Source organism: Panthera tigris, chromosome D4, assembly GCF_018350195.1.
Source record: "Panthera tigris isolate Pti1 chromosome D4, P.tigris_Pti1_mat1.1, whole genome shotgun sequence".
Classification (NCBI taxonomy): Eukaryota; Metazoa; Chordata; class Mammalia; order Carnivora; family Felidae; genus Panthera; species Panthera tigris.
In genome coordinates, this window is record NC_056672.1 from 65,582,690 (window position 1) to 65,595,539 (window position 12,850).

The following is a 12,850-nucleotide window of genomic DNA, read 5'->3' on the forward strand; positions in this document are numbered from 1 at the left end:
ATATCTGGTATGCATCCTCTTTTGTCACCTCTATGCTGACAAACTTCCTATTATAAAAAAAAATACCCTCCCATTGACAGGTTGTATTATATAAATGTCTATCTCTTTATGTAATTGGGTCACAGACTGTGTGTTCCTAGCAGTGATAACATATGGCTTCTACATGGTCATCAGCAAATCTCTGAAAAAGCCCATCATCATAAGCAAGGTACTTTGTGTTTAGATGGCAACTATCTCCTGGGATTAGGCTTTCTCAATGGAATGACACAAAATATACTCACAGTGCAAGAAATATCATTAATCATTTTGTGTGAATTTAATAAAGCTGGCCTAAACAGGTATCTTCTTGAATAAAAGTTTAATAATGTTGGGCAATGTAATATTTTCATCTGCTCCATTCCTACCAATGTCTTTTTTCCATATTTTCATCATCTATGCTGTACTGAAAATTAATTCAGCTAAAGGAAGAAAAAAGGCCTTTTCTACATATTATTGATGACTGTATCTTATGGGACACTCCTCTTCCTGTATGTATATGAAGCTAAATTCCAAAGACACTGACTTCAAACAGACTAATTATCCTTTTCTATGGGGTAGTCAACCCCATGCTCAATCCTACCATTTATAACCTAAGGAATAATGAAGTACCTGGGGCTATGAGAAAATTAATGAGAAACACTAGGTCTAGAGAAAAAGATGAGAAAATAATATCCTTAAGTTCATGCACAAAAGAAGCTCACATATGTTGAGGCAAGGGTTTTCAATATAAAGAGAACAACAGGTGGTCATATGTTGAATCACAGAACTTCAGAGTTAGAGATTTCAAGATCAATAGTCTAATTATAACACTTTCTGAAAATGACAATGGTTTCATGAAAAGGTGGGGCTAAGCAGTCTGAGAAATGCAAGTAAACTTATGTGAACAAGACAAAAATATTTGAAATTAAGCCCTTCCAAGAAAATCCAACACATATAGCTACTGAGCAAAAAAAAAATTATTTTTAGTAACTTTTGTTGGAAATACTTTTGAAATATTTGTTTGCTTACACTTGTTTTTTTAATGTTTATTTTTTAGAGAGAGAGAAAGAGACAGAGCGTGAGTGAGGGAGGGGCAGAAAGAGAGGGAGACACAGAATCCAAACCAGGCTCCAGACTCTGAACTGTAAGCACAGAGCCTGATGTGGGGCTCAAACTCATGAACCACTAGATGATGACTTGAGCCGAAGTCAGACACCTATCAGACTGAGCCACCCAGGTGCCCCATATGCTTGTTTTATCTTTTTTAATTTTACCCAGAGACCTCATTTGACCCCAACCTACATTTCCAACTCTACATTCTGTGTTCCTGTTATCTGCCCATGTTGCCCCCATTCCCTACACATGTATTGTATTCCACACACTGTGTAGTTACCTGATTATTTCATGTTCTTTCTCATTTAAGGACTATAGCAAATGTTATTCCTCCCCATTGTCAGATTTCTCCTTCTGTAGTGAAATCTTAGCAATGACAGAAGAAATAGGTCAAGTGTTACATCCTCTGTAAACCTTCCAATAACGCCCTTGAGTTAGTTCCTCCCTCCTCTGTGTTATCCTGACCCTTACCTACTATAGCAATTTTTCTTCCTTGTTATAACCATGTATTAGCTTCTGGAATGTTTCCAATGGCAGAACTATGGTTCACTGTTCTCTGTATGAAGTCCAATGTCAAGTTAATTAAATAGTGAGTAGTCATTAACTGTTGAAATGGAAAAAGAATAGTAACATTATAAGTCCAACTATCTGAAATACCACACAGGGAAATAAGAGAAGTGGGCTTTATATATTATTACATGCCCCAACTACAATTCTAAATACTTTTGTAAAATAGCAGCTAATCTTTAAATGTAGGGGAAAAAGATGATAAAGTTACAACTGAATAAAATATGCTGAAAAAGTTCCCCCAAAAATGTCTCCTTTGAATAACTATTCAGTTGTAATATACAGTGGTGTTTCTTAAGATATAATCGCCTCTCTGATTTTATTTCTACTCCAATTCTGCAGTATAAACTCAGATTTTATTTTTAAGAACAAATTTTAAATTAATTCCACACATATGGTGGTGAGATTGCTGAAGAAAATTGTCAAAATACTTTGGAAGACAAAGATTTTTTGTTTTGCTTTGTTTTTGCCACACATGCACACAAACACCACACACACACACACACACACACACACACCACATTTAGTTTATAGCACAAATGAAAAGACTGATTCAAAATAAAAATTCAGAATCAAAATGGTAATTCTTCAGAGAAATGGCAACATCAGTAGCAGACAACATCTCTTCACTTTTAAAGAATTTCTCACAGTTCTTTGTTTCCTCCTGAAATACCTCTTGGTATTTAACTTATTCCTCAAACATATTCCAAAATTAACATAAGCAATATAGACAGAAAATGGACTTAACTTTTGGCTGCTATTTAAGAACTGTATGACCTTTATATGGGCCTAAATTTTCTTATCTACCTTACAAAGCCATCTGAAGCTAATCCTTGAAAGTAGGGACAATGTAATAGCCAGCACTGAGTCCCCAGCCCCTAACAGGCACATATAGTGTTGAATAAATGAGAAAAATAATCAACACAAAAGTGAAAGCAACATTATTTTCATTAATTAATGAAAACAATTTCAAAACGTTATGTATTATGACACCTAGTACACCACATAGTATACATTATGCATTTATTAAATAATACTGCCTTATATATCTATTGTCTTTCACATTTGCTCTCTGGTTCTTGAAAATAAGCTATTAAGCAAGGATTCCTGAGTGTCTGTATCTGAATGACACAGCAAGGGACAATCATACATTGCATTTTCCACCAGAATGAATTAATGAAAAGGAACTTAAAAATAGCATATATAACTTATCTAATTAGCTAGCACATTTTATGTACATACACATTATTTAAATATTACTTCTCATCCCATCACTTACCTTACTCATTTGTTCTCTGAGTTCTGGAAAATAAGGTGGCTAATCATGGATTCCTAGATGGTTATATGTGAATAAGTTATAAAAAGGAGGGAGCATTAGCAAAAAGTGATGAAAGAAGATGATGTAGCTGAAGAAAGGGAACTTTGGAGGTCAGCCTTCATTTTACCTGATCAAGGAAAGAGTACACCAGGGGTATACTAAGGGTAGGAAGAGACTAAAGAGCCAAATAGAAAAGAGGAAGATAAAAAAATGTAATGGGTTCCTCCCACGAGCCACGTGTCGCCACATAATGCAACATTATTAAGGGTTCTTAATAGGATAATAATACATGTAAATCTGACTGAGTTATTCCATATTATTTAACCCTATGGTATGCTCAACTCTGGCCTCAGGAGGATTTCAAATTCCTTATTCATTGTAGCATGTCCTCCATTCCAAATGTCAGCATTACTTTGTTTTTGAGGTATATTAAGAAACAACATAATTATGATCAGTTAATGAATGAAGAAGGGATCCATCACAGAGAAAACAAGAGGTGCAAGCATTCTAGTCATAAAATGTGAAGAGGGAACTTCTGATTTCTGCTACTTCCACTACAGCTGAATAAGCTTGTACCAGACTCAAGCATCTTAGAGATGATAAATTTTGTAGAAAATTGTTTTTAAAAATTACTTTGGAAAAGTCATGTTTTGGTGTAGGTTTCACATTTTTATGCCTATAGGCTCAACTAAGCACTGCATGAAGTAGTAAAAACTCTGATAATAAACTGGCAGTCCTTCTGGACAAACCTCAGAGTTCAGGGGAAATACAGCCAGTGTAAAGTGGGGGGGGGGGGGATTCAGAAAGGGGAAATACAGAAGAAAAGACATCAAATTCTGTGTAAAAATCTTGGTCAGTTCTCTGACCAATGCGCCATGTATGCACAACCTAGCTAAAGATGAAAAAACAAAAATCTTAAACTAGGATGTAAACTACCAACAAAAAGATTGAGTTAGTTTGAGTCATACCAGGTTTATCTTAAAACCAAAATATCAAAACTGTTCAGAGGAATTTAATAGAATTCAGAGTCTCGAAATATCACATTTACAATGTCCATGATACAATCCAGAATTACTTAACATACAAAGAATCAGGAAAATGTGGCCTACTCTCAAGATAAAAAGGCAGTCAATGGAAAACAAGCCTGAGATATCCTAAAGGTTGGAATTAACAGAAAGGGTGATAAAGCAACTCCTTATAACTACTTAAATGAAATAAAAGAGAATATGCTCACAAGCAAAGAAAAGATACCAAATTTCAGTGAAGAAATAAAAATTGTAAAAAGAACCAAATGGAAATTCTAGAACTGAAAAGTATAATAGCTGAAATTTTAAAATCCACTGAATTGGTTCAACAACAGAATAAAAGTGGTAAAGAATAGAGTACCTGCAGACAAAATCAAAGTCTAACCCACATGCAATTGGTATACAAGAAAGAAGGAAAGGAAACAATAAATCAATGAAATATCAAACAGGCAACATCTTTGACAAAATATTAGCAAACTGAATTCAACCATACATTAAAAGAGTAATATACCATGATCAAGTAGGATTTATTCCACTGATGCAAGCATGGTTCAACATCTGCAAATCAATCAATATATACATCACATTGACAGAATGAAGGATAAATTCATGTGATCATTTCAACAGATCCATTAAAAAACTGACGAATTTAACATCCATTCCTGATAAAAACTCTCAACAAACTGAGTATAAAGGGAACATACTTCAAAATAATAAAGTCCATATATGACAAGACCACAGCCAATATCATACAACAATGAAAAGCTGAGCTTTTCCTCTAAGATCAGGAGCAAGACAAGGATGCCCAATAACCCCACTTTTATTTAACATAGTACTAGAAGTCATAGTCAGAATAATTAGGCAAGAAAAAGAAATAAAATGTTTCTAAATTAAAAAGGAGAAATAAACAGTTTCTATTTAGAGATGACACGATATCATATATAGAAAACCCTAAAGCTTAGAACTAATTAATGATTTCAGTAACATTTGCAGGACACAAAATCCATATGCAAAAACCAGCTGTATTTCTATAGTAGTGAACTAGCAGAAAGGGAAATTAAAAAAACAATCCCTTTTACAGTTGCACCAAAAAGAATGAAATATCTAGGAATAAATTTGACCAAGGAAGTGAAAGACTAGTACACTGAAAACTATAAGACATTGATAAAAAAAAATTAAAGACAAAAATAAATGGAAAAATATTCTGGGCTCATGGATTTGAAGAAGTAATAATGTTAAAATGTCCATACTACCCAAATCTATAGATTCAATGCAATCCCTATCAAAATTCCAAAGGTTATTGTTCATTGAAATAGGAAAAAAACCTAAAATTTATATGGAACCACAAATAGAGCAATACTGGGAAGGAAGTTTGTTTTTTTTTAAGTCCACTTAAAATACCATCAAAAATATTAAAGAATAAACTGAATTTATCTAGAAATAAGACTTCCACACCAAAAGTTCAAAACTTTCTAGGAGAAATTAAAGAAGACCAAAATAAATGAATAGATACACAATGTTGATGAATCTACTTAGTATTGTTAAGGTAATTCTCCTTAAATTTATCTTTAGAATTAACACAATCCCAGGCATAACCCCAGCAGATTTTTCTATAGAAATTGATAGATGATAATAAATTTAACTTTCCCACAAACCTCTTTATTATATTATATTTATGTTCCATTTGTTTTGATGAAAGGGTAACCTTTTGGAGAATGAAGCAATGAAAAGGTCTTAGCCACAACAACGCATGTCTAAGAAAGTATAAATATTGCACTGGTACCTCACTAAGAAAGAAACCCCTAGAACCCACCAATTTCCCAGTCTGGTAGAAATTAAGCAACAGTTTTTCTGAGCAACTCTACCCTGTGACAAGGGCCACAATATCACTTATCATACAAACCAGCAAACTTCTGAAGCTGAAACAGGGTGCTATTAACAAGTATATTGGGACAACAGACATAACTTGGACTATTGCATGCAAATCAGATTATATGATCACCATAGATTATGTCATCAATACAATTTAAAATAACACATTCCTTTGGTGTTACTGGTATATTTTACCACTGAAAGGCCCGTAATTATTCCTTCTGGCTCTAGGCCCTTGACCCTTGATACCACTGAGGCCTATGTTACAGAAGACTAAGGAGGCTTTCTTTACCATGTGTTCCACTAAGAAGTCCAAATCCCAAGAGCTGATATCTAGCTTATTTTATAAATCCCAGTCTGTGGATAAATGATGCATTTTCATTCCATACATATGGCATCTTGTGAGGCAGGATACTGCAGATTAATTTAGAAGAAAATTGACAAGCCAAAAATTTGTCTTCATTTGAAGCTACTACATTTTGTTCTCTAATAAGGCCAGTGATTTGTGTGGATCTGTTAAAACAATTTATGTCATTTATTAATATATTAGATATGTCCTTTTGTATGACAAAGGGGCTAATTATGCTCTATTGGTCCATAACCATTGCCTCAGCTTACTTAACACTGTTAAAACAGAAGGAGCATGGCTATGAGTAGAACTGGGCAGAAGCCATTGGACTTACCCTCCTGGGAAGATTTTTCCAAAGAAAATTACAGGAAAGCCACAGCAGTGTGGCCCTCTTCTAAGAACAAGTGTTGGAGCCTAGCAGGACTTTAAGGGATTTAACTATGAGGAAACAAAAAGAAGCCTCAATTCTGAATTTACATAATCTTTATATTGGGTCCATCTTATTAGTCCTTCTAGTTATTTAATCATAGTTAAAATACATCCCTACTGACATCTTATTAAATACAGCACCTAAATCTTGTTCTGACTCTTTCCTTTCAACAAACTCATGGAGTAAGTCCACGTCTTCCTTTGAAAATGTTGTTCTGTTGTGTGCTTCACCTAGAATATCCGTTCCCCACTTTCCACTTGGAAAAAGATTACTTATCCTTCAGAACCAGGTAAAATGTTTATTATTTATTCCTGGAAGACGTTTTGCTGTGATTTTACTGTTTTTAGTATTATCATAAATTTTATCACAATATATACTTGTTTTATTTCATTTTACCCCATTTCTGCCACTGAATGGAACACTACTCAAAAGCAAGATGCAAAGCCTATTTGTCTTTACTTACCATTCCTTAATAAAATGCATGGATTTTGCACACTCTAGGAGTTTGGATCTTTGAATGAAAAAATATGTCTTGAACGTCACTTTTGAGTGTTTTTCTTCTGAAAGTATCATAAACTGTTCCAATAGCAAATAGAATCAAATTATATCTGACAGAATGCACAGATTCACTTCTTTTATTCAGTAGGAGAAAATTTTTCACTTTCTCAACAGAATCATCTGTGTCTGTGATTTTATTTTCAATTATTTTATCTTTTCATTCACGTTAGCATGACAAGTGCATCCCTTCCCTGATATGTTCTGTATTAAGTTCAATCAGCCAATTTTCAATAAATCAATCAGCTAAACAATAAATATTCTATTTGTTGGGATCCTGTAACAGACCTAAAAGAACTTACAGAAACCATGGTATATTACTAGGCTATAGTAAGATATAGAAGAAATAGAGGATCTAGTCCCTGCTATTGAGAAACCAATGGGTAAAATCATAATTTAATGATATCTCTCATTTTCTAGTACTTTAAAATTTCCAACATAAAGGATTTTCACACACAGGAGTTCATTGGATAGCTACCTCATACTGACCAAGTGACCCATTCAAATTGGATTTTACTAGTTATGAAACTAAGATTCCAGAGAATAAATGGATTCAGAGATTGTCCAAGGCCATACACTATTTAACTCCGTATCTCTTTGCAATGTCCTTTACATTGTCATATATGAAATATTGGCAAGCACAACTAAATATATAGAGAACAATGTGAGTACAAAACAGTTGAGAGGAGAAGAGCATAGGGATTAGTCAATTACATAAAAACACACATTAAGTAGCTGGTGAAGTTTAAACCCAAGTTTAGAAGAAAGGAACAGAAACATAAGTAAAGAATAAAGGAAGAAGCTTGCATTGAGGAATAAAATTGGCTCTGTGCACCCCGTGAAGTGTTTATTTTTTTTATTTTTTATTTTTTTTACCCCGTGAAGTGTTTAAACAATACCACCCTCAAACAACGTACAGCAAAACAGACAATGGTACATAATTAGAGGCACTTTTCTCTCAGACTTAAGGGCTGGGAAGATTTTTCACTATGGAAAAATACCTGACTTCTTGAAATGTACTCATCTGTGTGGAGCCATGATGTACTCTCCTGGGCTCCAGAGAACAGAAATGCAAACCTACAGAACAAACCTACAGAAATATTGACTTTCTATCTTAGTATCTGAAGCCCCCACAATTTGGCTCCAAGCTGCCTTTCCAATCTTCTCCTCTGTCACTAACCAACCTCTGTCACTAACCCAAGTTCCAACTAATCGAAACTCTTATTAATGGTGGTCCATATCTTGCCATATGCTGTTTTCTCTGTCTGAAAAATTCTTCTGTATAAGACTACTAGGAGAATTGTTTTTCCTAGCTCAGCCATGCAGAAAACCCCTTCCGAGGACTCTCTTCTAGGGGAATTTTACCTATCCCCCTTTAATAACACTTAACACACTGAATTATAATTGTGACTCACTTAAGTCTGTGACCACTTAAGGTCACCAATCTTAACAGCCAGTCTCAGCATGGTGAGACTATAAATGGAATCTATCACTAAATGTCTTAAAAGATACTGCATATCTTTACTAAGATTTTCAAGACAGAGACACAGAGGAAGGATAACAGAACACCAGCACCAAAGCTTCCTATTTAGCCATTTTCTTTATTTTCTCTGATTCTATTTTTATGGTTTCTATTTAAATATCTCCCATATCTATGTTCCAAATATCTAACATGCACCTCTTTCTTCCTCATTGCATTATCCCCTCTTTCTCACTGTCCTCTTTTATGTCTTTCCTAGAGATGGTCCAAACCCTTTTATATGAAGATGACTTTACCCCATTTAAACTATTCCAATTCACCATCACTCTGTTCAGCCCCTTAAAAATCCAACATACTATGAATGCAAACAAAGGATCCAGCTCAGAAGGTAGGGGAAGGGGAAAGTTGTGAATAGTCTTTAATATTTTTGTTCTTAATTTAAGTGTCAGTCTGTATACCACAGGACTATGCACTCCTTGATCATGTTTGGGATTTTGTCTCCATGTGTTTGTTTTTTTGATATCACCAATAGTTAGCATAATGTCTGAGACAAAATATTCAGTAAATACTGATTACTTGAATAATTTAATGCAGAACAAATGACTGACTGAATGAATGAATAGAAAGCTCTTATTCTACAGGCAATTCATCTAACTGAAAAGATACCTAATTTGTGATACTTTAAACCCACTATTACCATGTTCTCAGAGAATTATATGAACAAGTTCTTTAGAAGCTAATTTTTGAGTCATTAACAGTAACAATGTTTTTCATTCAGATGCCACTACTCATCTACTGAAACATATGATAAGCCCTCAATCAGCTGGGGTGCCTGCACAGTGACACACATTCCCTCAGACACTTCTTCACAGAAGTGTGTCTGCCAGTTTGCAGCCAAAAGGAAGTCAGACCTAGGAAAAACAGCTTCATTTTTCTACTCTTGTCTCTCTATGGCATATACACAGGCTAGGTACCTAATACCCTAAAAAGCTCACTCTTTTCCTTTATATGATTGAAGGCCACCCCATTAGTAATTATTTACATTGAGTTCTAGTTTACCTTCCTAAGAAAGATAGGAGACTAGAAAACCAATGCACATAGAAGATAAGAGGTTAAGACAACAAAATGGCATTTCCTTTCACATAAGATTACAGAACCCATTATTCCAGAGTTAAACTAAATTATGTTATCCATGAGAAAGTGGATGGTTTGGATGAGAATCCTTTTACCCATAAATTGCTGTCCCTTTCTTCTTTAATCTAGTCATGAAGGGAAGAGGTAGGCCCTACATTTCTCTCACATTTAAATATCAGGAACAGAAAAATTAGAATTTCAGGAGTTAATGGTACCACCAATCCTTATATTTAGTTTGGAACCTACAGGTGAGATCCAGTTCTGCATTCAGAGTAAAGGAATTTGTTTAAAGCATTGACATTCCCTCTGAGGAGCATTTCTGACACAGCATATTCTTCACAGCTTCCTTCACATCTTTGTTCCTCAAACTATAGATGAGGGGATTGAGCATAGGTGTCACAACTCCATAGAAGAGAGAAATGATTTTGTCTGTGACTTGTACTTTGTCTGTACCAGAAAAGTCTTTAGCCTTGGGTTTTGCATACATGAAGAGGATGGTTCCATAGAATATAATCACCACAGTTAGGTGGGCGGAGCAGGTGGAGAAGGCTTTGCGCTTCCCCTCTGCAGAAGGAATCTTCAGGATAGTGGAGAGAATGAAAACATAGGAAACAAAAATGAAAAGTACTGGGACCACAAGAAAAATCACGTTAGCAATAACCATGCTAGTAACATTTATGGAGATATCAGCACAAGCCAATTTTAAGACAGCCAAGATTTCACAAGTAAAATGATTAATGACATTATCCCCACAGAAAGGAAGCCGCATTGCAAGAGAGGTTTGCAACACAGAATTGACACCCCCTGCAATCCAGGACCCAGCAGCCATGGACATGTATGAAGTCTTGCTCATAATAACGGAGTATCTCAGAGGGTTACAGATGGCCACATAGCGGTCAAATGCCATCATGCTCAGAAGGACACACTCTGTGGCTCCCATAGCAAAGGAGAGAAACATTTGCACTCCACACCCAGAGAAGGAAATGGTTTTCTTTGAAGTCAAGAAGCTGCTGAGAAATAGGGGAATAGAAGAACTGGTATAGCAAATGTCCAAGAATGATAAGTTACTGAGGAAAAAGTACATGGGGGTGTGCAAGTGGGAGTCACAGACACTTACAATGATGATGATTCCATTTCCCAGCAGGATAACCAGGTACATACACAGCACCATCACAAAGTAAATGGCCTCAAGCTCTGGATAGCCAGAAAGCCCCAGTAGGACAAATTCTGTCACAGAAGACTGATTGGTCTTTCCCATGCTAATATTTTCTTTCACCAAAATGAATTCTGTAGCAGCCAGAATACATGTGGATCTGTTACAGCAGTGTTTGCATCCTTAAGCGGCTTCCCTTATGGGTAATACAGACTTATGACTGGATAGAGAGATAGCATAAGAATATGTTATGATCCTCTAAGCTCAGTTATAGACTTTTAGATCTCATGAAGGAGGCTTTGGCTCAAAACAACAAAAAAAGACCTTGTTAGAAAAGAGATTCAGAACACATACAACTGGTTTATAAATATGTATCTAACTTACATTATAAATTTGAAATTTGAATGCAATGTCACCATAACATTTTTACCAAACAATCCAGAACACAATATGTTACCCTCAACAAAAATCACTGTTCTTCACTTATTAAAACAAAATACTGTATGTGAGTCCTGCTGCAATGATAATTTAACCTCAGAATTTTGTGGCTAGAAAACAAGATGAAAAAGATACATTCTTCAGAAAAAGAACTTTTGGTTAATTCTAATCTGGGGAGAAATGTATACCTGTAATACCCTAAGAATATTAACTATAGGCATTACTAATGGTCAAAAAACAAATTTTTGGATTAAATTATTATTTTTTGTCTTTTTCAGCACAAATTGGGATGTCTAGGTAACTCTATTGTCCTGCCTAATACATATAATGAATTACAGGTTGATCTCAGAAAAACTCTAGTGCACATGTCTCAATCTACAAACCATAATAAAGGTATAACCTAAGAAATTTAAGTCATGAGGGATTTACTCTTTTACTTGCAGGCATGAGAAAATACATATTATCTTTTCCTTGCACAGAAATCAGCTTCTGTTCTAACAGCTTCTCTGCCAATCTTACTCTCACTGCATATTCAGAATGCCCATAATAAAGAGGGATAGGTCACTCAAAATATTCTTAAGCACGGTAATATGTTATAATTACTTATATCCCCACTTCACTAGAATATAGAATATTTTTATATCAAAATGACAGAAACAGAAGTCCTACTTTTTTGTGATTGCTAGTCTCATAAATTCCCTCTCAATAAGTTCAATAATATAACTAAAAGAACTATCTGTTTCTCAGTTTTCATTTATACCAAGTAGTTGCCATTGCTACAGTAAAAACAAAAACAAAACAAAAGCAAACAAACAAAATGATTAACCAGTGGAAAAACAGAACTGACTTCCAGTAAAAATGAAAGTTGGATCTCTTTACAGTCACTTAACTAGTAGAGGAGCCTTTAAAGGAACAGCCAATGGAGCACCAAAGCAGCTTACGGTCTTTGCCGCTTTGAGGATCTTTCTAGTCCCAAAAGTAATTTAAAGTTCACAATGTGGATTGGTTAGAATTTAGAAACTTTCTAGTACTTTTGGGATGAAGTCCCCTAGAAGCAATTAAAACAAAGTTCCTAATACAATTAAAATTAAATGTAACTCACAAGACAAATAATTCTTCTGACTTTACACCTTCTGGGAAGAGCAAATTTAGAACTGCTACCCAGGTAAAATGGCCAAGACACAATATGCCAAACTTAACCAATCTATTGTTCAGTCATGCCTACACATATGAGACAACATGGAGCAGAAGAGATCAAAAATTCCCATGAGGTGAGCAAACCACACTTTACTTATGAACAGGAAAAGAAATTCCACCTTGAGATTATTATGACATTTGCTATGCCTATCTTTTGAAATCAGTACCAACATTTGAAGAATTCAATCATTTTATATGAAT

General features: G+C 34.9%; 1 protein-coding gene across 1 annotated transcript; it reads right to left on the reverse strand.

Moving 5' to 3' along the window:
* Positions 1-10,147: 10,147 nt before the first annotated feature.
* On the reverse strand, positions 10,148-11,143 carry LOC102952409 (olfactory receptor 13C7-like). Its single transcript, XM_007094475.2, has one exon. The coding sequence runs from the start codon at positions 11,117-11,119 to the stop codon at positions 10,148-10,150; it is 972 nt and encodes a 323-aa protein (XP_007094537.1). The 5' UTR covers positions 11,120-11,143.
* Positions 11,144-12,850: the final 1,707 nt, after the last annotated feature.